The sequence below is a fragment of the Podarcis cretensis genome (genome assembly GCF_951804945.1).
Source record: "Podarcis cretensis genome assembly, chromosome: 11".
Taxonomy (NCBI): domain Eukaryota; kingdom Metazoa; phylum Chordata; class Lepidosauria; order Squamata; family Lacertidae; genus Podarcis; species Podarcis cretensis.
Window position 1 is genome coordinate 7,764,332 of NC_137180.1, and position 26,088 is coordinate 7,790,419.

Consider the following 26,088-nt stretch of genomic DNA (forward strand, 5'->3'; position numbering starts at 1 on the left):
AGCATAATACAGTTGAGGGTTTGGGATTTTTTTTGTTTAAAAGTTTGAAGTATCAGCTAAACAGCAGCATTAAAGGTAAGGATATGTCTATGCAAATAAAGAGCCAGCTAGTTTCATGGAATGTTCTGTAGAATACGTGTTTCCTTCTTCATAGCTTAAATAGGAGACCTAAAATCTAGACACGCTGTATAGTACATTTTGTATTCCCCTTGAATAAGACACCATCAACCAGGCTATTTGGGTTTTTTTACTCTTTAATTTGATTCACCATTGATCGAAATAGGTTTTCATTTCACAAAGACTAGGCTGTTTTATTGAAGTAATCAAAATCAGATATGTAATGGAATATCTAATTGGTTAGCCTTGCGCTTATGCCACAAGTGGAAGGTAATTGCAAAAGAAGGCCATTTTTGTTATTACCACCAAGCATCCCCCAGACAGTTATGGAAGGTTACGGGATTCTCCAGAGATTTTCAATAGCTGGAGGAGGGGATAGGATTTGGGTGGGGGTATCCACCCCCTGCCTCAAAAGTGCTTGTGCAAGGGCACCAACTGGATATAACCATTAGTTGATAAACATGAAAAAAGATTATGGAGCAACAAACTTGTACCACATTTACTATGTGCCTGTTATTTTTAAGGGTCACCACTACGGTCAAGGATGAATTTCAACAGGTATAAAGTTCTATGACCCTATACTGAGTCCACTTCAGTACCATGCTCTTTCCTATTCATGTGATAAGATTAGAGTACTGAGCTTTGTTTTACATTAAGATACTTCATAAGAAATAGTTGATATTATCTGAGGCTTGTAGATTCATCTTCTCCATGTTTTCAAGTTGCAATATGATCATAAATCATGCTCTTGGCTACTACTATGGGCAAATATTTCAGTGTTTAAAACTGGTTTATAGAGTATAACCCTAGGATATCTTCTCTCTGGAGGAAATTGCTACGGAAAACAAGTACAAAATCCAGTAATAATTGGGAAGAACTGTCTTTCTTTGATAGCTAGAGAAAACGATGGCATTTCTAAAGCCAAAGTTTAAGAAATTCCAGTTTTGGTAGCTAGACAACTTGTATTTGGGGGCTTTTTCTGTCACAGTTCAAGGAGAACCAGAAGAACAGGTATAGATTCAATTTTTTTTAAAAAAAGGCTTCCTCCTGAAATGTTTTCATGGCACACTTCATAGGAATAGTAAGAACATTACACCAGGAGACAAGTTAATAAGGTCAGAAATTATTTAAATAAACCCTAATTGATCTGCTTCAGTCTAACATTTCAAGCCTTGAAGGTTTCAAGCCTTGTCTCAGTGTCTGTAGTTGTTTCCTGCAACGACTCATTATTCACAGCTTCTGTTGATGTTCTTCGCCAAGCTTAAATAAATGGTTTTGCATGTTGGGATCTTCAAGTTTCTGGACTGAAAAGAAGAAATTTTATGAAATTCTAAATACATAGAGTTCGGTTACTTAGATATTTAATCACAGAATACTTAAACATAAGCATTATGCCTGTATGTTGGTCATCGTGCAAAATTTACATATTTTCAACTGACAGTTTTTCACAACATAGTGGCAGCTGTCAGGGTGACGTCCCATGTTGCTAAATTAGGACAAAGTTCGCTAAATACCCAGTTTGAAAATGTTTTAAATGTCACTGAACTAATGACAAATCTGACTGATCACTATGCAAAATAGTTTTAAGGTATTCTAGAATATCTTTGAGAACTATGACCTTCAGAACAGAAAATGTGCCACTTACCATTAAAGTTACTTTGGTTGTCAACAAGAGCAGCTTGCTTATCTGTTTCAGATTCCGCTTCGTTCATTTCTAAATTGTAGTCCACTACGTTATCCTGGTTTACTGTTTTGATTCCAAATTCACCTGCAAAGACAAGTCAGAATAATTCTTTTTATGAATCTTATTGAATATAAAAGTTGTCTTTTACTGTAGAGCATTCAGTATTTCAAATATTAACACTGGGCTTTCTTGGCTCATAACAATCAATCAGTCAATCAATCAATCAACCAACCAGCATAGGCACGTTACATTTTCAGTAGGTAGGCGAGATTACTAATGGTTTTATTTAAATATTGTAATACCTGATAATGCTCATTCGTCTCAACACTTTTATACCCTGGTAAACTCTTGCAACCTGATCATTTCTTTGAGATACAGGCAATATTTGCATTGGTGGCATGCTAGATCAAACATTCTTATAGTCACCTCTTTATTCCTTCAAGTGGTCTGCTGTATGATCTCTTCTTACCAATAGGTAAGGATCTTTTAACAATTAGCAAGAGGCTGGGTGGCATGTCCTCCCTTAGGGTTTGGAATTAGGATAATTTATTTTAGAAACCTGCTATGCCTTGTCAATGCAGTAGAATGAGTTTTGGATGTGCAGCATACTGCCCTACTGCAGGAATGGTCAGCATCCAGCACACCCAAGAAAATTGACATCCTCCTCACAAAATGATATATTTAAAAAATAATTTTGACTTCCTATGTTGTGAGGCCCTCAAGGCTTCCTCCACTGGGGAAAAAATACCATTCCTACAGGTCCAATATGTTTGAGACCTCCCCACCCCACCCCAAATCTGTCTTTAATAAACTGGCCACACACCCACACTTTTGGCCTCTAACCCCTGGCCCGGCAGCCCAAATGAGGTTAGTCACTCCTGCCCTGTGATAACCTCTAACACAAAGAGGGAAAGTAGTATGTTCAAAGTAAAACAAGCTCACTTCTAAACATGGTTTTGGAACTAAAGACACTCCACCATTTTGCTTCCAGTGGTAGATAGACAAATAATATACTTCGAATATTGTGGGGAGAAAAACAAGTAAACATAACTATTAATTATAAACAGGAATGGAAGTTTGACACCAAGTGCTACACCCAAAACAGAGTTTTTCAGGAGTGATAGATGTCAAACTACAGCTGGTTATATTTTTCCTTTGCTGTTTGTTTATTTATACCCTCAAATATGTTTTTCCTGGACAGCAGCCAAGCCTTTATACTAACCAGTCTTTCTGGTCCCCTGTTCATCCTGCTGCAGCTCATCATTTAAAAGGTGCTCTCGTTCAACTTCTTCATCGTCCGCTTTTGCTTGATTGGCATTTTGCTGGCGCATAGCTTCTGCCAATTTGCCTGCCTGCTTTTCTGCTGCTACTTCAAGTACATTTTTAACTTCTTCATACGACTTCTGTTCCATTCCCGGTTCTGGGGGCAGACCATTATTATCTGCGTTAAGCTTAGCAACTATTTGTAGGTTGTCCTGTTCAACAGAGTGTTCCTCTTCTTTGGGTTCCTTTTCGTTGACAGCAAAAGCAGTTCCTTTTGTAAACAATTGTAAAAGCACAATAAGAACACAGTGCAAGAATGGGATTGGTATGAAAATGTAAGTATTTAAAACTTAAGCTGCTTTTCCTTGCCTAACTTGTTTCATAGAATGGGCACACCACCTATTGAAACCAGAAGTCCATGCAGTCTTTTGGTTGGTTAAAGGAGCTTGTCATACAAGACACTTACTGAACACATTGTTCCAGTTCTGGAGACTATACTGAGCTTCTCTTTTAATGCATATTCATGGACTGAGAAAGTATATGGCTAGGAAAGATCTGCAAGGCATGCAACCTGACCTAACCTTTACACTGACTTGAGATCCTCCATGCCAAAACATTCTTCATTCATTAGGCCCTGGTATCCAGCACAGTCAAATCAAGTATAAAATGGAGGAAGAGGTGTTGGCAAGGTACATGATAAAGGTAAAGGGACCCCTGACCATTAGGTCCAGTCGTGGCCGACTGGGGTTGCGGCGCTCATCTTGCTTTATTGGCCGAGGGAGCCAGCGTACAGCCAGCATGTGGCCAGCATGACTAAGCCGCTTCTGGCGAACCAGAGCAGCGCACGGAAACGCCGTTTACCTTCCCGTCGGAGCAGTACCTATTTCTCTACTTGCACTTTGATGTACTTTCGAACTGCTAGGTTGGCAGGAGCAGGGACTGAGAAACGGGAGCTCACTCTGTCGCGGGGATTCGAACCGCCGACCTGATCGGCAAGTACTAGGCTCTGTCGTTTAACCCACAGCGACACCTGCGTCCCAAGGTACTTCCAATGGGCTGTTCCACTTTCAGAGTTTAGATAGTAATAGTTGACAAAGAGAAACTTTCACCAGGTGTATTTTGTATTACTTCAGGTTTACTGGGCAGGGGTCTACGAATCAGCATGATGGCGAATGAGATGCGACTTTTTCACTCAGTACAATCTCCCATTGTCCACACCTACAATCCCTTAAAAAGGACTCTGAATAAAGATGGAAAATCAGTAAATACAAAGCAAGTGAACAGATAGCAGAGTTTTCTGGGCAAGCTGGATATTTCTCTTAAGATCAGCAAAATGGGTGCAAATTTTTATAAGCTTCTCTCACAAGCTAGATGTTCAACATTCATCTCACAAATAGCACAAAATACACAATGACGCAAGGGACGCAGGTGGCGCTGTGGGTTAAAGCCTCAGCGCCTAGGGCTTGCCGATCGAAAGGTCGGCGGTTCGAATCCCTGCGGCGGGGTGCGCTCCCGCTGCTCGGTCCCAGCGCCTGCCAACCTAGCAGTTCGAAAGCACCTCCGGGTGCAAGTAGATAAATAGGGACCGCTTACCAGCGGGAAGGTAAACGGCGTTTCCGTGTGCGGCTCTGGCTCGCCAGAGCAGCGATGTCACACTGGCCACGTGACCCGGAAGTGTCTCCGGACAGCGCTGGCCCCTGGCCTCTTAAGTGAGATGGGCGCACAACCCCAGAGTCTGTCAAGACTGGCCCGTACGGGCAGGGGTACCTTTACCTTTAACTTTACACAATGACGCAGTACAGGTATGACTCACTTGAGTCTATTTACCTGCTGTAACCAGATTTTACTACCATCCTCAAGGCAAGAGAAAGTTGGGTGGGGGGTATTAATCAAGGAGATGCATCAAAAGCGGGGGGGGGGGGGAATCCCCAGGATCCAGAATCTCATTTGGGTTTGGAACAAAGTTCCATCTTCAGAGGACAACTTGGGACAGGATGTGTCAATGTCCAAACGGTATGCAGAGATACATGAGCAACAGATTGATCAACGAGAGAGGAGTGGAATGTTCCATGCAGTGTCAGGAAAGCAGCAGTGCCCTGTAGCTTAGGATCTGGCACATTTTTCACCATAACAACCGTCAACAAGCATAGTCTTGCTTAGGCCAGTTGGTTTACAACAGAGGTGGTTAACCTTTTTCGAACTGATGGCCACATACCAGCGGTAGGTTTGGTCAATGGTATTGTATATACACCTGCACACACACATGCAACTATGTACATTTAGGAATGAAGAAGTTTTATTAACTGGATGCTACTTCTCAATGTGCCACTGCACTTAACTTGAAAGCCCTTTCCCCCAGGCCTTAACTTTGTATGAGGGAGAGAATGTTTGTGATTGTGGTAGTGGCTCCTATACAGCCGTTTTGGGGGTACAGTCACCTTTCCCTCTCTGCAAGCTACCAGAAAGACAATTATTCTCCATTAACCATCTGAACCAGCGGGGACCAAGGCAGCACTGCAAAGGCTTTCATTGGTGCAGCAGGGCAGGTGTCCTAAAGTCTGAGCTTTCATTTAAATAATCATCTCTAGTCCTCCAAGAAATAAAGTTAGGAGGAAAGATGTGCAGGTGCCTTCTGAAACTATTTCTGTACAGTGAGTTAGTGTTGTATATTTTTCCTAATATTGAGGAATGATCCTTGTTGATTAGCCAGCAACTCACTGTGTGTGTGTGTGTGTGTGTGTGTGTGGATATATAATCATGTTGTCGGGGTGGTTTGTGTTATGCCACATTCCTCAGCCATTTTGTGGCTGGTGCTCACAGCAGTCTCTCCGAATTCAAAATGTGCACAGGGGTCCAAAAATGTTGGGAGACCCTTGTTCCACAGTGACCTATCAAGCAATAGCCACTTCCACACTACATGGTAAAGGTAAAGGGACCCCTGACAGTTAAGTCCAGTCGTGAACGTCTCTGGGGTTGCGGCACTCATCTCGCTTTACTGGCCGAGCGAGCTAGCGTTTGTCTGCAGACAGCTTCCGGGTCTTGTGGCCAGCATGACTAAGCCACTTTTGGCGAACCAGAATAGCGCACAGAAGCGCTGTTTATCTTCCCACCGGAGCGGTACCTATTTATCTACTTGCACTTTGATGTGCTTTCGAACTGCTAGGTTGGCAGGAGCTGGGACCAAACAACGGGAGCTCACCCCATTGCAGGGATTCGAACCGCCAACCTTCTGGTCGGCAAGCCCAAGGCTCTGTGGTTTAACCCACAGTGCCACCAGTGTCCCTACATGATAAAGATACAGTACAGCAAATGTGACTTTAGACCTTTCCTGCTTCTAGCTGACTTTTGCAATGCCACGTAGCATGGAATGGCATTATAAATAAGGGAGAAACACTGTTGTGTTTCCAAATGTCATGTGAGCAGCGACTGAGTGTGTGAAAAAATACCAGCGCAGCAATGCCTTGCAAACAATAGGGTCTTTGGTTTGGATTGCAGATGGGAAAATCCCTTTTAAAACCTAGCAGCAAAGAGCAGAAGTAAAATGAGGCCACTAATCAAACGCCTGGAAAATGGTTTTAACCCAGCACCAGAATGCACTGTCCAAGATCCCTATCATTAGCTGTGACCATATTTCATTCATTGGTGGGGTGAGCGGGAGCCCAACGAAAACCGAAAGCACATTCCCTTGCACAGGCAATGAAAGCATTGCTTCAAGAACTGAACACTCACATACCTGTATTTCTAGCATTGCTAAGCTCACAACATGACTACAGTGAAGATAGTAAGCCTGAGAGCCTGAAAGTGACAGAATCACTGTTTCAACTCTGGCCAAAGTCACAACATGGTACTGGGAAACAAATCTTATTCATGCAAAGTCGTTCTGTGTTTTGGACTATTTGTTTTAGATGCTAACACCTAATGAAGAGATTGAAAATTAATAGTAATCTTTGCTACAACACTCTTACCTTTTTCTCTTTGATAATCCAGTTCTGCCACATTTTTTATGCTGGGTGGCGCTGGCTTTAAGATTTCTAGTTTCAAAGAATCATCAGAGATGTAATGTTTTCCTTGAAGTTCATTTCCCTGTTTTGTCAGGTCACGCTGCCCGAACTCTGTTGGCTCTTGAATATTTATCTAAAACAAAAACAAAAACAAAAAAACAGCCCTACTTGATTCATACAATTCTTCAACGCAAATGAATAATCTACTATTAGAATTTTTACTTTAAGTGGTTTCACAGCAAAATTAAAGTCCTTGCTAGAAACTGAATGACAGTAAAACAGACGGCTGTTTTCCCTTCTTGTGGCTGCTTCACAAGCCACAAGATAATGCAGCCTGCTATGTTTGGAAGAAGTTACATTTGACAATAGCTACATGCATATATTTCACCGCATGCTTATGACCTGGGGAGCAGGTCCCATTAATTTCTAGGGGCAAGTTAAACACTTTTCTCTCCTACTGAAATCAGAAGAGACTTAGGTAGTTTTCAGCTTTACCACATTGTGACAGGATCTAGCCGGATTTGTGACTGGATCTCTCCACATAATTGTCTGCTCTTAAGAAAGGTTCATGCAGGGGGGTGACAATTTTAATCAAGGCTACTGTATGAGGAGAGTCAGTCTCCCCATAACCTTAGTGGGGGGGACCCATAGAGCTAGCTTCCCATGCCAGCTTTCAAAAGATTATTATTTCAGGTGATCCAGTCAAGAGTTCTCTCATATAGTTGGCGTAGAGAGATGGAGGGAAGGTAATTTTGGCTTTCACACAATGTGACGACTCACAGGAACAAACTTTGAAAGCTGTTTGGATACTTCTGAGCAACTTTATTTTTAAATTCATTATAAAAACTCACTTTTTACGGTTAATCATTTCCTCAAACCTTCACAACTTTATGAAAATGTACTAAGTACAACTTTTATGTGCCACTCCCTGTCAACTATGGTGACAAATGATTTCATGTCCACAAATAAATCGCAGTTAAGGAAGAGGAAGTTTACCTGTTGGCATAGAATGGAGCTATACTATTTACAAAAAAAAAAAAAGAGGGTCAAAGGTTTTGAAGGAAGAAGGTATCAGAAATCTTCAAACAACAGGTGTTGAACTGAAAGTTCCTTGTTTAAGTTCAAGAACATAAATAATTTAACTGAAACAATGTTGATTCTTTTAAGTTGCTGCTGTAACATAATTCCAGTCACCGGACTGGGGAGTTAGATAAGCATGCCAAAGTTTGGCACTTCTAAAGTTGAATGAGCACACTGGGATTCCAAAAGGTCAAGGCAGCAACAAATGGAAGTGTCAGGGACTCAGCGGGAGCGCAGGGAGGAGAAGAGATGGAGAGCGAGGGGGAGCAATCCGAGGGCAGCGTAGGAGAAGATGACAGCAGCCCGAGAGATTCCATGAGCCTCTCCAGCGAATCGGAAGATTCACAGAAGGGGGCGCCGATGGGCAGGGCAAGGGGCGAGCCAAGGGGGACACCCCAGAAGCAAGGGGCCAGCGGGGACTGCCAGAGCAGCAGTTGGAAATCAGGACCAGCTTCCCCACCAGAGCGCAGTGGGGGGGAGGAGTTCCAGGTGTCAGAGCCCACATATGCACCACCAGCGAGAGAAGATGAGTCAGGGTTGACCACGCCTCCATCGGAGAGCGAGTTAACGGTCAAGAGGAAAGTTGCAGGCTGGCCGCGCGCGCCAAGTTCAAAGGTACAGGCGAGCGGCACAGAAGGTAGCCCGGATAGGGAACCAGGTCCTAAAGCCCGCCGGAAGGAGGGGCAAGAATCGTCAGGGTCAGCGTCAGAGGAGTCCAGGAAAGATGAGACCCTAGCGGGCAGGAGGGCCCAGAGGAGAAAGGAACTTAGGAAGAGGTGGAGCAAGGCGAGAGTCTTAAACTGGTGTGGAAGGGGAGGAAACTCAGACGGGACTTCGCCGGTCTAAGGTCGAGACATAGAGCTGCACGCTGCGGCTTTAAAATGGAAACTGAATCTCAATAAAGACTTTTGTACATAACTACAGCCTAGCGTTGGTCCTCTGTGAGCTGGGACCTGGAGGCAGCTCTGACAGGAAGGAACATGCATTCAAAAAATGGAGATGGGAAGGGAAGCATCATTGTAGTTTACCTTCTTCCTACTTTGGGCCATCAACAATTGTAGTTGTTCAGCCCCACATAGAGGTCTGGATAATGGCCTGAATCAGTTCAGCCAGCCTGGTTCACCTACAATTTGTGTATAAATACCCCTCTAAAACAAATTTTAAAAACTTACTTGATCATTTCTCTCTAATATTTTCGAACTATTCTTCATGTCTTCTGGTATCTGACTGCCTTTCTTGCAGGTTGCTTCTATCCTTTCTTCACATTGTTCTTTCAGTTCCTTCATCTGACTGATACACTGAGACCTAGAACCAAGCAACAGAATGTTGTTTGTAAAATGTGTTCTTTAAAACACGAAAAATCTGCACAACTTGAAACCCACAAAGTCAAACACAGCCTGTCAGACACATACTCTTGCCTTCTGCCTGATTGACAACCTCCTTGTTTTTGTAGTCCTAAAGAGATCATGAATTAGAGGTTTAATGAGTCCCTCGTGGGGCTTGTACAGTCACAAATTGTGCAGGCCCAGTGGCAGATTTATAGCTTTGCACAGTAAGTGCAGAATTAGGGCCTCGTGGTCCTGAGAAACCTCCCATCTACTAGTGTATATTGTTAACCGAGAGGCTATCTTTGAAACAGGACTACCAGCAATGTATTGCCAATTGCTGAATTTGAGTGTTTTAGTTGGTTGCATCGTTTCTGCTTTTCACTTCTCCTACTCCCTGATTAAAGTTACAACAAGCTGGTCCATTAGCAACTAGGGCTTAGTTCAAGCAATTAAAAGGTGTTCAAGCAATTAAAAAAGGTCACAAAAATCTCAAAGTCGCACTTGTTCCTGTCCGACCCTGGCAGACATTTCTGCCAATCTCCTGAGACAACCAGCTCTCTGCACCACTCAGCCAACTGCAGGCCAATTGTTGTTGCCATGATGACAATCCAGCTACATTAGCAGATACAGTGGTGCCTCGCAAGACGAAATTAATTCATTCCGCAAGTTTTTTCTTCTTGCGAGTTTTTCGTCTTGCGAAGCACGGTTTCCCATAGGAATGCATTGAAAATCAATCAATGTGTTCCTATGGAGACCGTCCGGGGACAGAGGGGAAGCGCCGAGCACCTTCCCCTCTGTCCCCAGACCTGTTTAAAGCAAGGGGCGGTGGGGAGAAGATTGCTTCTCCCCGTTGCCTGCCCCGCAATCTCCGGGGACAGAGGGGAAGGCGCGCACCTTCCCCTCTGTCCCCGGACCTGTTTTAAAGCAAGGGAAGGGGCAGCGGGGAGAATCGCTTCTCCCCGTTGCCGCCCCTTGGTTCAAAAGGGGTCCGGGGAGAGAGCTCTGTCCCCGGAGATTGCAGGGCTGGCAACGGGGAGAAGCGATCTTCTCCCCGCCGCCCCTTGCTTCAAAAGAGGTCCGGGGACAGCGGGGAAGACGCGCTGCGCTTCCCTGCTATCCCCAGAGCTTGCGGGGCAAGCTTCGTTTTGCGAAGCAAGCCCATAGGGAGATGCGTCTTGCGAAGCGGCTAAGAAAACGAAAAACTCCTTCGTCTAGCGAGTTTTTCGTCTTCCGAGGCGTTCGTCTTGCGGGGCACCACTGTATACTTTTCTGGTAGACCCAGGAGCCAGTAGAACTGAGGAGGGATGTAGGTAAGGCAAGTTAGAAACATCCTCTATTTAAATGCGAAATCGTACCCAACTTTTGCCGTTTTGGTTTGTTCACAGGTACAGTATTATAATTAAATTATTGGATTTGTGAGCCAGTGAAGCAAAATTATTAAAACAGCAAGCCTGATTTTTATATTATTTAATTCCATTGACTTCAATGGAGGAAACATATTGTTTAAAATCTAAATATGTATCAAAAGCTAGTGCTTGAATAACTTGGCTTGTGGCCATTTTGCTTATACAGAAGCTGGCCAATCATCACATACTTACATGTCGTACGTAATTTTTTTCTGAAGGTTTGTCTGGTTTTTCTTAAACCTGTAAATGTCGAGTTGGAGCCTTCCACATTCCTTCTGCAGACCTCTCAAGTTTTCTGAGTAAAAATTAAATTTTATTAAAAACAAACAGAAGGAGAAAATAATGAACGATGAGTAGGAAAGAACATTCTTATTTATTTCACCAATTATTCATAGTAGTTAGATTAAAACGCTGCTTCAGTCTTTTCGGTCTATGTGACCTGTGTAGCTCAAACATATGCATGTTTAGCAAATTCCACTACATTCAACGGAGTTTACCGCCTAGTGTCTGTGAAATCCATACTGCACAAGCAGACTTCCATTTGCTTCCAGCGACCTCTCCTTCCTTTCCGGCCCCCAAAATCTGGAGCAGGTTTGGGGACAGTAGCAGGGGGGGGGGTAACAGAAGTTCTGGTGTGCTAGCAGAAGCCTATTCTGCTGGTGAACGGGCACAACTGATCATCACCCTATACATGAATCGATAAGGATTGCAGCCTTAGAAGCATTATTGCAAGGGACCATGAAGCTATCATCCCAACTTCCATCTGCAGAAAGAATTTTCTGTTCACCTGAGTGCAGATCCACTTTTCCCTCCCATACTTTTTTCAAAGCTCCCCCTCCCTCCAAAAAAAGAAAAAAGGACTGGGTTATTTTGTTTGCTTTTGCACCAAAAAAATACTGGGAGAATATTGAAAATGCACGTTTTTAAAAGAAGAGTATTAACCGTATTTTCCTCCATATAACTCTGAGTTAATCTTTATAGTCTTGTATGATTCTAGCCTGAAATCCAGTAGCCTATGCCTTCCATTCCTATTCCACCTGGCTCTTTTCCCTTGAGATTTGTGGACCTTATCTCCTACAACAACCTTTAAGTCCCTCACAAATTGGTGTTTTTTTTAAGATGAAGGTTCTCCTCCCTGGATACAGTTATTTATCCCTTGATGTCTGGTTAAATAAGGTTTATTTATTTAGCTCTCATCACAGTTCATATCATTAACTACATTAGAACTATATTAAGTGCATAATTAGATGAGATGTTGGACAGCCATCTCTAGCTCTCTTTAAATTTTTGAAAACACAGCCATAAGTAGCCAAATTTGAAATGAGACTAGCAAGAAGCAAGTTGCGGATTTAACACAAGTAAAGAATTATAGGCCAATTTCATTGTTGAATACAGACTATAAATTTTTTGCAGGAATAATGGCGAAAAGAATGAAAAAAGTATTACAAGAAATCATTCACGAAGATCAAGCAGGTTTCCTTCCAGGCAGGCAGATGAAAGACAATGTTAGGAATGTAATCAATATTTTCGAATATCTGACAGCCAGGAATGAGAAACAAGCAATTTTGATGTTTGTGGATGCCAAAAAGGCATTCGATAATATATCATGGGACTTTATGTTTAAAAACTTAGAATATATGGAGATAGGGAATGATTTCTTTAATGGAATAAAGGCAATTTATACGGAACAAAGAGCAAAATTGATTGTGAACAATGTAATTACGGAAGAGTTGAAAATATCGAAAGGTACAAGACAGGGTTGTCCACTCTCACCACTGTTGTTTATATTGGTCCTGGAAGTCTTTCTGAATTCAATTAGGAAAAATGAGAAAATAAAAGGGGTGAGAGTTGGTCAGAATGAATATAAAGTGAAAGCCTTTGCAGATGACTTGGTAATAATGATGGAGGATCCAATGAAAAGTGCAAACGAAGTGTTAGAAGAAATTGAACAATTTGGTAATGTGGCAGGATTTATATTAAATAGGAAAAAAACAAAAGTTATAGTTAAAAATATGGATCAAACTATGGTAGAAGTAATGCAACAACAAATAGGTATTGAAGTAGCGAAAAAAGTAAAATATTTGGGAATATGGCCAACCCCCAAAAATACTGATTTGTTTCAGAACAATTATATATCGGTATGGAATGGAATTAAGAAAGATTTGGAGGTGTGGGGAAGGTTGAAATTATCCTTTTGGGGCAGAATCTCAACAATTAAGATGTGTGTACTCCCAAAGATGTTATTTTTATTTCAGATGATTCCGATACTTAAGGGGACAATGATTTTTAAAGAGTGGCAAAGAGTGATTTCAAGATATAGCTGGCAGGGCAAAAAGCCCAGAATTCAATATAAGTTACTAACAGATGCAAAAGAAAGAGGAGGCTTTGCCCTGCCAGACTTGAAACTTTACTATGAAGCATCATGTCTCTGTTGGTTAAAAGAATGGATAAAATTAAAGAATACAAAATTGCTGGATTTGGAAGGATTTGATAACAGATTTGGGTGGCACACGTATCTATGGTTGGAGAAGAAGAAGAGTCATAAAGCTTTTGAAAACCATATCTTCCGAAGATCGTTAATTGAAGTATGGGATAGATATAAACATTTATTGGAATCAGGAATTCCACACTGGTTGTCCCCACTAGAGGTTATGAGTGTTAAGAAAACTAATATGAGAGGGAATTGGATTACTTATGGAGAATTGGTAGTCAAAGAAGGAGAGAAATGGAAAATGAAGCCATATGAACAAGTAAAAGAGTATGTATTTGATTGGTTGCACTACTATCAGATAAATGATATGTTTAAAAAAGAGTTGAAAGAGAAGGGTTATATAGAAAAAGATTCCAAATTTCAAACAGAAATAGTGAATAATGATTGTAAGATAATTTCTAAAATGTACCAAATGTTATTGGAATGGTATACGATGGACGAGGAAGTTAAGTCGGTAATGATTCACTGGGCCAGAGATTTTGGTTATAATATATGTTTTGAAGATTGGGCTAAAGTATGGAATGATAATTTGAAGTTTACAGCATGCACCACCATAAAGGAAAATGTTATGAAAATGGTATACAGATGGTATATTACACCAGTTAAATTAGCAAAAATGTTTAAAACTTGTAATAAGTGTTGGAAATGTAAAGAGAAAGAAGGAACATTTTTTCACATGTGGTGGGAATGCAAGAAAGTGAGGGGGTTCTGGGAGATGATATATAACGAATTAAAGAAGATGTTGAAATATAATTTTGTAAAGAAACCAGAAGCCTTTCTTTTAGGAATAACAAGAAACGAAATAAATAGAAAGGATCATAAACTCTTTCAGTATGCAACAACTGCAGCGAGAATATTAATGGCCCAAAAATGGAAGCAGGAAGAACTACCGACTCTTGAGGAATGGAGAATGAAGTTAATGGACTATGCAGAACTGGACAAACTAACTGGAAAAATAAGATACCAACGAGATCACAAGTTCATTGAGGACTGGGGAAAATTTTCTGAGTATTTGAAGAGTGTATGTGATGAACAAACAACACTAGTGGGTTTTAAAGAAGCTTTGTGAAAGAATAAGGAATATTGCAAGAATGCAAATATGTCTGTAAAGGTATTTTAAAAGGCGCTATTAATTTTGGGAATGCGTAGATAATAAACTTAAATACGGATGATTGTCAGAGAAGCTGAGGCAAGTTCAAAAGAGAAAAATATGTTAATTGGGAGTTGTTAATTGGAGATATTTGTGTAAAATTTAATAAAAATTTATTTTTTAAAAAATGAAATGAGACTATCGCACTGGGGATAGGGGGAGGAAAGAGGGAGCTAACATTTCTACCATTGCATTTAATTGATGATTATTCCATTTTCCCAAAACTATCCCCAGTTGATCAAACTGCAGCTGGCAGGGGCACCATGGCAATATTAGTAAGAAAAACAGCATTGAGAAAGGTTTTAAAAAACCAAAACCCTCCCCCAGAATGACAATCTTGATCTAATAAAAGAGTCCCTTTGTGGCTGCTTTTAAGAAAATAAAAAAAGGATTTCCTAGGTTGACCCAAGGCTCTGTCTTCAAGTAGTAAGTTTCTAGGTCCCACAGTTTTATACTGTCTCTGTTTAAAGTGGGTGGGGGGTTATATTCTGAAACAGCTACAGCCGCCCCCATACTTTCCTACTATTCCAGCTTTGGGGGAAATGTATCAGTAGACATACAATGGGCGAAGGTATAAAAATAAGCCAACTTAATTGCTGTGCAGATAGTGCTTTGCTGAGATTTACCTTTCAAATTCTGGATCAGTCTTTCATTTGTTGTAATGTTATTCATCAGCATTGCCTGAAATAAAGAAAGAAAGAAAGAAAGAAAGAAAGAAAGAAAGAAGGAATTGTTTGAGTGCTTGAAAAACAATGGTTTCCATTTCTACATTATCCCAGCCCTATATATTCGTTGCCTATGTTCACCAGGCAGGAAAATCAAAAGAGCAAAGATCTCAGATTGGCCATGGGGCCAACAAGAAGACTCCACTGGGATGCTACCTAAACAAAAAAATTATCCCCAAGTGGCATAAAGAATCATCTTGGGGGGGGCGGGATTAGCACAAGGACAGGTAGAATATACATCAGGGGTCAGCAAACATTTTCAGCAGGGGGCCGGTCCACTGTCCCTCAGACCTTGTGGGGGCTGGACTATATTTTTTGGGGGGGAGGAAATGATGCAATAGCACCAGGAGCCCCGGTGGCTGCTTTCCTGTGTCTTGTGAGCAACAGGGGCTGGCGGTGGTGGAGGGACGATGAGCGGCGCGCAAAAGGGCTCCAGAGAGGGGCTGCTTAAAATGGCGGCCGCTCAAGCACTGCTGTTGCTGGCACCAACAAAGCCCAGCCCCCTTCCTCCTCCTCTAGGCAGGGCAGGGAGAAGCCAGGAGGAGGGAGGGAGGAAGCACAGCCACTGCCGTGTGAGGGAGAGGGAGGGAGAGGGAAAGAACGTGTGCGCTGGCGATCCAGAAGGCAACTGGGCCTGATCCGGCCCGTGGACCTTAGTTTGCCTACCCATGATATACATGAATAATTATAACAGTTTCAGCTGTGATTCTCAGGATCAAAGCATCCAGCAACAATACGCAAATCGGTATACTGCACTTTTAATTCATCCCCAAGCATGAAGCTCTTTCCTTATCAAGCTACCTCAATTTAGCCTACAAGTTAAAACTGTGTGTGTAAACTCTCCTCACAAAGAGAGAGACCACTGAGGTGGCTGGTACCATTTGCTGCTGCTTTAACAAAATCCTGTGGAGCCGCATGGAGCTCAAATTCAAACTAGCTAGGAAACTCCGCTTAATTATGTGGGCATAAGATCTGGCAAATGCCTTGGAGCTAACCCTGCACAAAGTTAATGCAGGCAACAGGAGAGGGAGAGATCAGCAAACACAGAAGGTCTTTTGTTTTTGCTCTCCTTTAAATCTCATTCTTAAAATAATACAGCAAGCCCTTGTTTGTGTAAAAAAGAGAGCCGATTCATTTATTACAGCTAGAGCTTAGATATCTGATCACAAAGTTGAACTGGAGCTAGTTTTGCAAAAATGTCTTGCTCCAGCTGGGAGGCAGATGGTATAACACTGCTGGTAGTAATTTCCTGGAGAAAGAACAGCTACATAAAAATAATCAATTCAGAGCATACAAACTACTTCATTGTGTATCTGTAGTATACATGTGTCAGTTTATTATGATGAAGGCTGTGCTGGGCAACTGTGCAAATACAGAATTATAGGTATCAGATGGATAAGCCATGGTTTGCCCAAGCCTGGCTCATGTTTAGACTCCCCCAAACTACAAGCAGTACAAACCTTGGCCTACAGCTCATGTTTTGCCTGCAGCAATACAGATTGGCTCAGCTCCAGGCAGTGCAGCAGTAGCAGGATCACCAAGCAAGGAACAAAATGGCTGCTGTTTTTACTATGAGCGCCTGTGGCTTCACACACTGGCATGGTTTGGCTTAGTGCTGCCTGTGAATCAAGGCCATTGAGTTGTATCCATTGGTTGCAAGGGCAGAAGGCAACTTGCAGTCCAGTCTTTCTCTTCCTCTTCTCCCTGATGTAGACGCCAAGGACCCTTGGCTCCCAGGTGGTGGTCTGTGGACCCCAGGGCTCCCACGTAACCCACCCAGGAGGTCCGTGGCACAGTGGCAGCTTTCACATAACAAAAGCTTGGCTTTTGAAAAAGGGGAGGTCTGCAGTACTTAGCTAATTGGTAGCCACTGCTCTAGAGCGCTGGAGGACCTCCTGAATTTATGGTACAGTACAAAGGAATTGGCCAATCCTTCCATCCAATTTTGGGCAAATACCCCATCCCTCTGCAGTGGAGAAAAAGCACACCAGGTTGTGTTTGCAGGTACATTGGTATGCAGCCCAAGAAACCTACCAAAAACCTCACAAGGGCACTTCCACAGCAGACTCTCTGCTAAAATATGTACATTTGCATGTACCTTTTTAGGATCTTTCTAGATGCTGAGGTTTTTCTAGGATGAAGTCACAGCTATGACTCAACCACTGAAAGGACAGTGTGCTACAATTCTTCCACCGTGGAGAAATGGCTAGTAATTAACGTTCAGACTGTTAATCCAATCTGCCAGTAGATGGAAATGATCCCACCAAGCATGACATTTCACATCCCTCGCAATGTGGAAGGAGCTGTTTGTTAGTCTCACAGGTTGTCATACCATCTTCACAACACCCCACTTCAGTTTTCCTCTTACGTTTTTTTCCCCCTCAAGAAGCTGCTTCCAGCACAAGGTGTGTAAGTAATAATAAACTCTCTTTAAAATGCCTTTTTATTTTTAACCTCATTGTTTTGAATGTTGTGTTTGCCACCCTGGACTCATTTGGAAGAGTATTCTTTATTCAATAAATAATAATTTTATATTAAATAGTATTTATACAGTTTTAAGGCACCTTCCCTTTCACGGACAGCTACAATTGCGAGGCCCTTTCCATTATAGTAGTAAAGAGGCAGTACTGGGATTTTTTTGACCCTAAAATAATACTGGATAAATCTACAGTCTATTTTGCAAAGACAGACTTAGCAGCATTAGGACAAAGGAGGAGCTGCATAGAGAGGCCCAGAGCAGAGTGACAATGATAAATAAAAACCTCTTACCTTCTCATCCATGTGTATTTTGTTAGTGTTTTCCATCTGGAAGTTATGCAGGCTCTGAATTCTGTCAATCTGTTCCCTCTGCTTCTGCAGCTCTCCTTGAAATTCATTTTTTTTTATTTCTACAGCACCTCGTTCTACAGCCACCCGGCGGACTCTTCCTTCTAGCTCCATTATGCGGTTCTAAGAGGCAGCAAATACAAAAATTCAGAAGAGAATGTTGGCAATCTTTGCTGTAAATGTGTGTAATCAAAATTTTAACTTCCCGATCTATGCTTGCAGAAAACAAAATTGGACACCGCACAACTACCAGTCACCTGTGAGCCCATGCTAAATGCTTCTAGAACATGGGATAGGATGGATGGTAAGGGGAAAAAATCACTAGGAATATTGATAATCAGTGCTGATGTGAGGAAAGATTCTTGTTCCTTGGGTTGGGGACAGACAGGGTTGTGTGTAGTTAACAGGAAATGTGGCAAAAACACTGAGAACAGAGAGAAGGAACACAGAAGAAGCTATTTTCTCTTAAGTAGGGAGTAAGGCAGAAAATGGACTGAGGGGCAGAGGCATTGGGGAGCTGGGTGATTGTTCCACACACTAATTCAAAACAGCCAGTCCCAACTTTGTCTCTGGGTCTGTGTTCATATATGTGTATCCATAGGCATGAGAGAAACAGAAGGAGTTTTTTACATTGATATAGCAGGCAGCTAGGGTAGCATAAAGCTCCACAATTTCCTGGTTGAGCAGGATTCAGTATTTAACTACTATCATCACAATCTTTTCCCAGGCACTTCGCTTTTCTCTCAGTATTTGCTCTCCTGGCCAGCATCCAAATTCCTGTCAGGTATGATGATTTGGAAACCCTGAAGTGCTTTTTAAACTTCAATAATTCACTGCAATTCTGAACAAAGGAAAACATCTTTGCTGATTCCATCAATGTGGAAAACCAATAGAAGAGTAATACCTGCAAATCAATACTGCGGGAACTTGCAATCCAGTAATTGAATCCCAGAACTATTATACAAGCCACAAGCGCCGCCACTAGGAGGGGTGGAGACTTCATCCCGCGACGGCTATTTCCTAGTCCCACCATCTCAAAGTGAAGATACTAATATCTGTTGATTGAAAGGGGGGAAAGGCATATTTACATTTCCCTTTGCTGAACTTGCAGTTGCATCCAAGTCACTCCAGAGACACTGACAGCCCAGTTACAAGCTCAGAAGTAAATCCTGTTGATTTCAACACTTAAATCTTATAAATTCCAGTTCTCTTGTTCTACAAAGATGGATGAACAAAGCTCAAATATAATCTGTAAACAAACGAAATAGTCTTTAAAAAGTTTCTACCATTTGTTTTACGTAGTATCTCCTATTAACATCAGTCAATAATTATTTTTTTAACTGTTCATGAAACCTTGAGATCATTTCAAGATAAAGTTGGTAGAATGAATGAATGAGGCAGAAAAGGTCTTAGTTACTGAAACTGATATACTTATATTTGATCATCTTCAGTTGTATCTCCCTGAGTAGCCCTATGGCAGCTGTTAGGGAAGGGGAGAGCCGCCTCAGCTGGAACACTCAGAGAGCAAAGTTGGGTAGGTCATGTCATATCCGTTCTGAATTTTACACAGAATTATCTAACTTGTACAGTGGAACTTCAGTTTTTGAGCGTACAGTCACACCTCGGCTTGCGATTGCTGCGGGTTGTGCGTTTTTGGGTTCAGACACGCCAAACCTGGAAGTACCGGAACAGCTTACTTCGGGTTTCGGCAATCGCGCATGCGCAGAAGCGCTAAAACGCGCTTTGCGCATGCGCAGAAGCACCAAATTGTGTCATGCACGTGCGCAGATGTGGTGCTGTGGGTTGCAAACGCTGTGGGTCACGAACGTGCCTCCCGCACGGATCACGTTCGCAACCCGAGGTTCTACTGTAATCCGTTACAGAAGTCCTTTCGACTTCCGAAACATTCGGAAACCGAGGATCAAAGGGCTGTCAGCAAGTTCAGTGGGGAAATTGAGAAACGTGCCTTGGAAGGTGAGCTCTTAATTTATTATTATATCTGCACTTTAAGTCCGATTTGGCAAATCTCCCCTGGAAAGGCTAATGTTTGATGCAACCGGTGTGGGAAAATTAATGAGCAAATGCCTAGATTTGATTTCATCAGAACTGGGAGAAGATGGCATCTGCCAGCAGCGAAATGACTTTTGGATTGATTCGGCATAAACACTAGCGTGTGAGGAGATACTGCAACAATAGGAGAGTCAAGCACACAAAATTCACACAGAAACACACCATTGCTTACTTCAACTCGCCTGTGGAAACAACTCAGAGGCCATGAAAGAAGGAAGGTTAACAACAGGAAGATTGTTTAATGTGATTTGATTGGATTGTTAAAATGGAAAATTTAATTTAAAAAAATAATATTTTATTTTTAAAAAAAGAGAAATGTGCCTTGGAAGCCATTCGACTTCCAAGGCGCGTTCGAAAACGGAAGCATTCACTTCTGGGTTTTCAGCATTCAGCTTCCAAAACGTTTGTCAGCCGAGATGTTCAAAAACCAAAGTTTGTACACTTATTATCTGGAGGCGAGGGAAGGAGAAACTAACTATTCTGCTCCTTCATTCACACAACACGTTGTTACAACATTCATTAAAAAAAGCAATTGTCTCTTTCTGCATGTGCTATGCTTGCGTTTGCATCCACTTCAGAGAAATATTTCCTTGCCAATTAGGCCTCATTCTCAACAACCACCTGGCAACATGAGCAAACCTCCATTTCAACAAAACCTGCTATGCCCTGGGAGCAGCGGTGGCGAATGAAAGTTTAGGTTTAACAAAAGTTCTTACTGTCACCCATTACTATAATCCTCAGCACAAACATTATAGAAAATGTAGGAACAATTGTGTTCATTTATTGCCTGGCTTCTCTCTAAAATAAGATATCTCAAAACACAACACAACCAATAGATTATACTAAAGAATAACAATTTAATAATGTGTTCAGTTGATTGCTTTGTGTTAAACACACTATTAAAACATGATATATAATGGGAGATAGCAAATATAGAGAGCTGAATTAGTACAAGCCTCAATGAAATTAACTAAGCTTGAACTAAATAAGATAGATGATAGATAGATGATAGATAGATAGATAGATAGATAGATGATAGATAGATAGATAGATAGATAGATAGATAGATGATAGATAGATAGATAGATAGATAGATAGATAATACTTTATTCAGCTATAAGCCCACAAGGTAAAACAGATCAATAGATAAAAATAGCATTTTACAATCTAAAATATCAACTAAAATATTTCAACGCATAATCTCCATCACACTATTCAGATGTACCGTATTATGGCCTTGAAGATAAAGATGGTGCATAGAGTTTACTAGATTTTTAGTAGTCATGCAGCATTCCATGAAGTCTTTTATATGAAAGAACTGAAATCAGGAATCTGGCAACCTGTAATGTTCAACTAAATAAGCAGTATTAATATTCAATATGCTATCTTTACCAGTCAGCCAGACCCTTTTTTATCCATTCCACATTGGGTGGGTCTTCACAGAGAGGTGCCTGTGAGGCAACAGCATAGTGCCCCTTCTATCGCTGCTGTGGCAAAGATTTCCCCCCTGGTTCAGATCACATATCTCTTGGTTTTTAAATTGGTCTAAATCTTGCATCAGCAATTATTAAGGCTGCCCTTGAAAACTGTTCAGTGGTACAGAATGCAGCTGATCAGCTTCTGGAAGGCAGGAAGATTAGAGAATGCAAATTACACCAGGGTTCCAAAGTCAGCCTTCCAAGCACAGACCCAGGATGATAAATGTAATCTCTAAAGCCAAGGACGGCTAATTTGTGGCAGCTCCCATCATCACTGACCGCTGGCCATGCTGACTGGGGCTGATGGGAGTTGGGAGTCCCACAACATCTGGAGGGCCACAGGTCAGCCAGCCCTAAATTGCCCAAGGTACTTGTTGTTGTTGTTGTTTAGTTGTTTAGTCGTGTCCAACTCTTCATGACCCCATGGACCAGAGCACGCCAGGCACTCCTGTCTTCTGCTGCCTCCCGCAGTTTGGTCAGACCCATGCTGGTAGCTTCAAGAACACTGTCCAACCATCCCGTCCTCTGTCGTCCCCTTCTCCTTGTGCCCTCCATCTTTCCCAACATCAGGGTCTTTTCCAGGGAGTCTTCTCTTCTCATGAGGTGGCCAAAGTATTGGAGCCTCAGCTTCAGAATCTGTCCTTCCAGTGAGCACTCAGGGCTGATTTCCTTCGGAATGGAGAGGTTTGATCTTCTTGCAGTCCATGGGACCCTCAAGAGTCTCCTCCAGCACCACAGGCCCTACATAACTTTAATAGCAGAGCAACGTAGCAATAATGAACAAGTAGCTGCCCAGAGGAAATGGCAGGCTCGCTCACAGCATTATATTTGCTTAGCATCATATCCTATTACTGGTTCCACTTAAGACATACAGGAAAGACCTAATAGGATTGAATGCTTTTGCTTTCTCATACAGCTCATTTCAGCAAGGACATCAATCAATGCAAAGCCAGATAAGGGATGCCATGGAATACAATGAAGAGACAATTTCACCATGACGTGTTCCTCCCCTTCCCTGGTGATGATATTGTGTGACTGAGGATAGGCTGGTCCTTGAGCAACATGCCAAGGTAGATGCTAATCATCACTATCCTCTCCAATGTTCCAAGGCAATCTTTATGTTCAACTAGGGATGCGGGTGGCGCTGTGGTCTAAACCACAGAGCCTAGGGCTTGCCGATCAGAAGGTCGGCGGTTCGAATCCCCGCCACAGGGTGAGCTCCCATTGCTCGGTCCCAGCTCCTGCCAACCTAGCAGTTCGAAAGCACGTCAAAGTGCAAGTAGATAAATAGGTACCACTCTGGCGGGAAGGTAAACAGAGTTTCCGTGTGCTGCTCTGGTTTGCCAGAAGCGGCTTAGTCATGCTGGCCACATGACCCGGAAGCTGTCTGCGGACAAACACCGGCTCCCTCGGCCTATAGAGCGAGATGAGTGCGCAACCCCAGAGTGGGTCACAACTGGACCTAACAGTCAGGGGTACCTTTACCTTTAGGATCTTGGTAATACTATGTCAAATATAAAAAGTAAAAGAATGAAGAGATACTGAATGCTTCTGAGCTTCATCAAAGCCAGTTCTGGAAGTCTTCCAAACAAAGTGTTTTTTAATAAGGAACACATCCTTTTCTCCCCTTATGATTTGTACTGAACCAACAGCGCAGGGCAGAAGGCAAATATTCCACATCACCCTGTCTGACTTGAAGTTAAGCCCAACAACAATAAAAATGCTGCAAATCAATTCTACTCTTGTCTACTGCATGCTGCAAATCATACTTGAAAGCAGTGATGCCACAAATAAATGCTATTTATCAGATGAATTATCTGAAAGTATAATTCTGACAGCATACGGCTGGTAGACATTGCTTGCAGATGACTTGCTTCAGTTATCAGGAAAACCAGAAAGTCTTTCCTTAGAGGCACAGTTTCCATATGGGAGGAAAAGAGGCAGGACCGGTACGTACATGCTGAATCACTAAACAGAGACTCAAGTCAAGAGTGGATAAATCTCTGTGGGATCTGTGGAACACATGGCAGAAATTTCTGTTTTAACCCAAACACAGCAGGCTACTGTTTTATTGATTGATTGATTGATTGATTGATTGATTGAATGTATATAGCCACCTATCATTAAATATTCTCTGTACAGCCTTACACCAAAACATTTCTAAAATATACACAAATAAAAACAAATAAAAACAGAGGAAACTTCCTTAACAAAAGAAAGAGCATTACAAAAATGTACAGCCCAGACCATGGGTAGGCAAACTAAGGTCTGGGGGCCGGATCCGGCCCAATCGCCTTCTCAATCTGGCCCATGGACAGTCCAGGAATCAGTGTGTTTTTACATGAGTAGAATGTGCCCTTTTATTTTAAAGGCACCTCCTGGGTTATTTGTGGGGCATAGGAATTCGTTCACCCCCCCCCCATATAGTCTGGCCCCGCACAAGGTCTGAGGGACAATGGACCGGCCCCCTGCTTTAAAAAGTTTGTGGACCCCTGGCCCAGACAATGGTGTCCAACAATTCTGTGAACTGCCCCAAGACCTTATGACGAAGGGAGGTATATAAACCAAAACAAACCAAAACAAAATATGTTTGTATGGAGCAGGATGCAATGTTGTTGCCAGTTCACAACTCTGAAAACAGAAGTATATTCCTCAAGGCAAGAGGCAAAAATGATGGCTTCTACTCCCTATTTCTGCCCTGGTCACACTGGTCTGGCTCACTTCTGTCTGCTGCATAGTCTTCCAACTATTTTGAAAGCTACTATTTCTAGCCTTGAGTCCTGCTCAAATCAACAGGCAGGGAAAGGGGTTCAAATGACAGGAGAGGACAACTGGAGGAACAGTAAAGAAAAACCTTGCTGCACTGGGAAATTTAAGGTTTGCACACATGTTTTCTGGTTTGGGACTCATCCAAAACACTGTGCAGTACTTATTGTATTCAAATAGGAGGCGGCAGGATTTGTCCAGGTCAGATATGTTAAATTTTAGCCGCTAAAACAAGTAACAGTGTACTCACTGGAATTTTAAGATTAGAAACATGGGAAGCTCCTTATATCAAGTCCATGTAGTTCAGTGTTGACACTGACTGGCTCAGAGCAGCTTACAAAAACTAAAACACTAAAAGGACCTAACAAAACAATATAAAAACAGTTAATAATTTCTTCAAGGTATTTATAAGCAACCTTCTGGGGACATGCCTCCACAAAGTGATGCGTAAGAAGGGAGTATACTTTTTAACATAACTTGTTAAATTATAAATTATAATTAGTGAATGATGTATATAATATCTATATATATAATCTGTATTATGGTTTGTTTATTTACAGGTATATAGTTGTTCTTCAGTGCAACCTGAAGGTCTTTACCAAAATGTGTTGGCCACTGTACCATTTAATGGTACATTTCAAATTTTCAGTAACTACTTTGAAGCTTTGCTGCTTTTTGCTTGCTTGTTTAACCCAAAAGCCTTCTATTTGTGATCCAAAGATACAAAACTTTAAACCAGGTGTGTGTCAAGGGTTGCTAAAAGGAGCATTTTCACACTATTTGCTTTAACAGTCAAGCTTCCTTTTTGAAATGTAAATGGAATGTTAATGAGTAACCCTTCTAGTACTACAGTACTGCTTTACAACCGCAATTACATAGTTCTCTGTCCAAAACAAGAATCTGGTGGTAATTCATACTGAAATTGGTTATTCTTTACCAAATAACTTTTTTTAAAAAAGCATTTGTCTTTTGCTGTATTATCAAAGATCCTGCCTGGTATGGATGGTTGCTTTATCAATAACATTCCATTATGTTCACTTGTTGCTTTTATAAGCAAAACATCAGAAAAGAGTCTAATCTTGACAACTTAGAAAAGTAGTTGAGAAGTTTAAACACCCTCACCAAACTCTCCATATGGTTGAGCATGTGTGTGCATGAGTGTGTCTGTGAGAGAGAGAGAGAGAGCATGCATGCTGTTCTACAAACTCTCCCACAATGTTCCCCCCACTTTTCCCACAGACCACAGGCAAACCCAGGCAAAGTTATGTTTTCATAACACGGAGTACAGTACATTTTAGAGGCATGTATTTTACATATCCAGTGCCAATCTATGCACAACGCAAAACAAGCACACACACACAGAGAGAGAGATAAGTTTGAAGCCACCAATATCCCCTGAAGTCTTTTCAGAGTCCCATAAATTCTACATTCAGGGAAGGGTCAGAAATTGAGCAAACTCAAAAAAAGTACCGGTATGTTTGTTTTCAAGGGCTGGGAATAACTTCCTCATGAGGCCACCTGGTGATGGTGGGTCCTTGAAGAAACCATGGTGCTGATGATGGCCTGCCATTAGCCCCATAGGCAGAAGGCCCACAGGGAAAAGTTGCCATGGTAACAGTGGGTGTGATGTCATCATGGGTAAAAGTGGGTTTTTTGCAGTAGGCTTTTGAAACTGAGGTTAAGAGAGATGGGGGATACTGAAA

At 41.9% G+C, this 26,088-nt stretch overlaps 1 protein-coding gene across 1 annotated transcript; it reads right to left on the bottom strand.

The window, feature by feature from the left end:
- Positions 1 to 236: 236 nt before the first annotated feature.
- On the bottom strand, positions 237 to 19,126 carry GOLM1 (golgi membrane protein 1). The gene is made up of 9 exons (XM_079996123.1): positions 18,976 to 19,126; positions 18,015 to 18,194; positions 15,147 to 15,201; positions 11,072 to 11,174; positions 9,318 to 9,450; positions 7,030 to 7,198; positions 3,024 to 3,335; positions 1,763 to 1,885; positions 237 to 1,421 (listed from the first exon to the last, which is right to left on the bottom strand). The coding sequence occupies exons 1-9, from the start codon at positions 19,102 to 19,104 to the stop codon at positions 1,348 to 1,350; spliced, it is 1,278 nt and encodes a 425-aa protein (XP_079852249.1). The 5' UTR covers positions 19,105 to 19,126; the 3' UTR covers positions 237 to 1,347.
- Between the last annotated feature and the right edge of the window lie 6,962 nt (positions 19,127 to 26,088).

Coding starts and splice junctions, on each gene's coding strand:
- GOLM1 (XM_079996123.1), bottom strand. CDS start 19,104: ATGGTGGGACTAGGAAATAGCCGTCGCGGGATGAAGTCTCCACCCCTC. Junction 18,195..18,975: donor CCCGCAGTATTGATTTGCAG/GTATTACTCTTC, acceptor GCTGCCTCTTAG/AACCGCATAATGGAGCTAGA. Junction 3,336..7,029: donor GGATTATCAAAGAGAAAAAG/GTAAGAGTGTTG, acceptor TGTTTACAAAAG/GAACTGCTTTTGCTGTCAAC.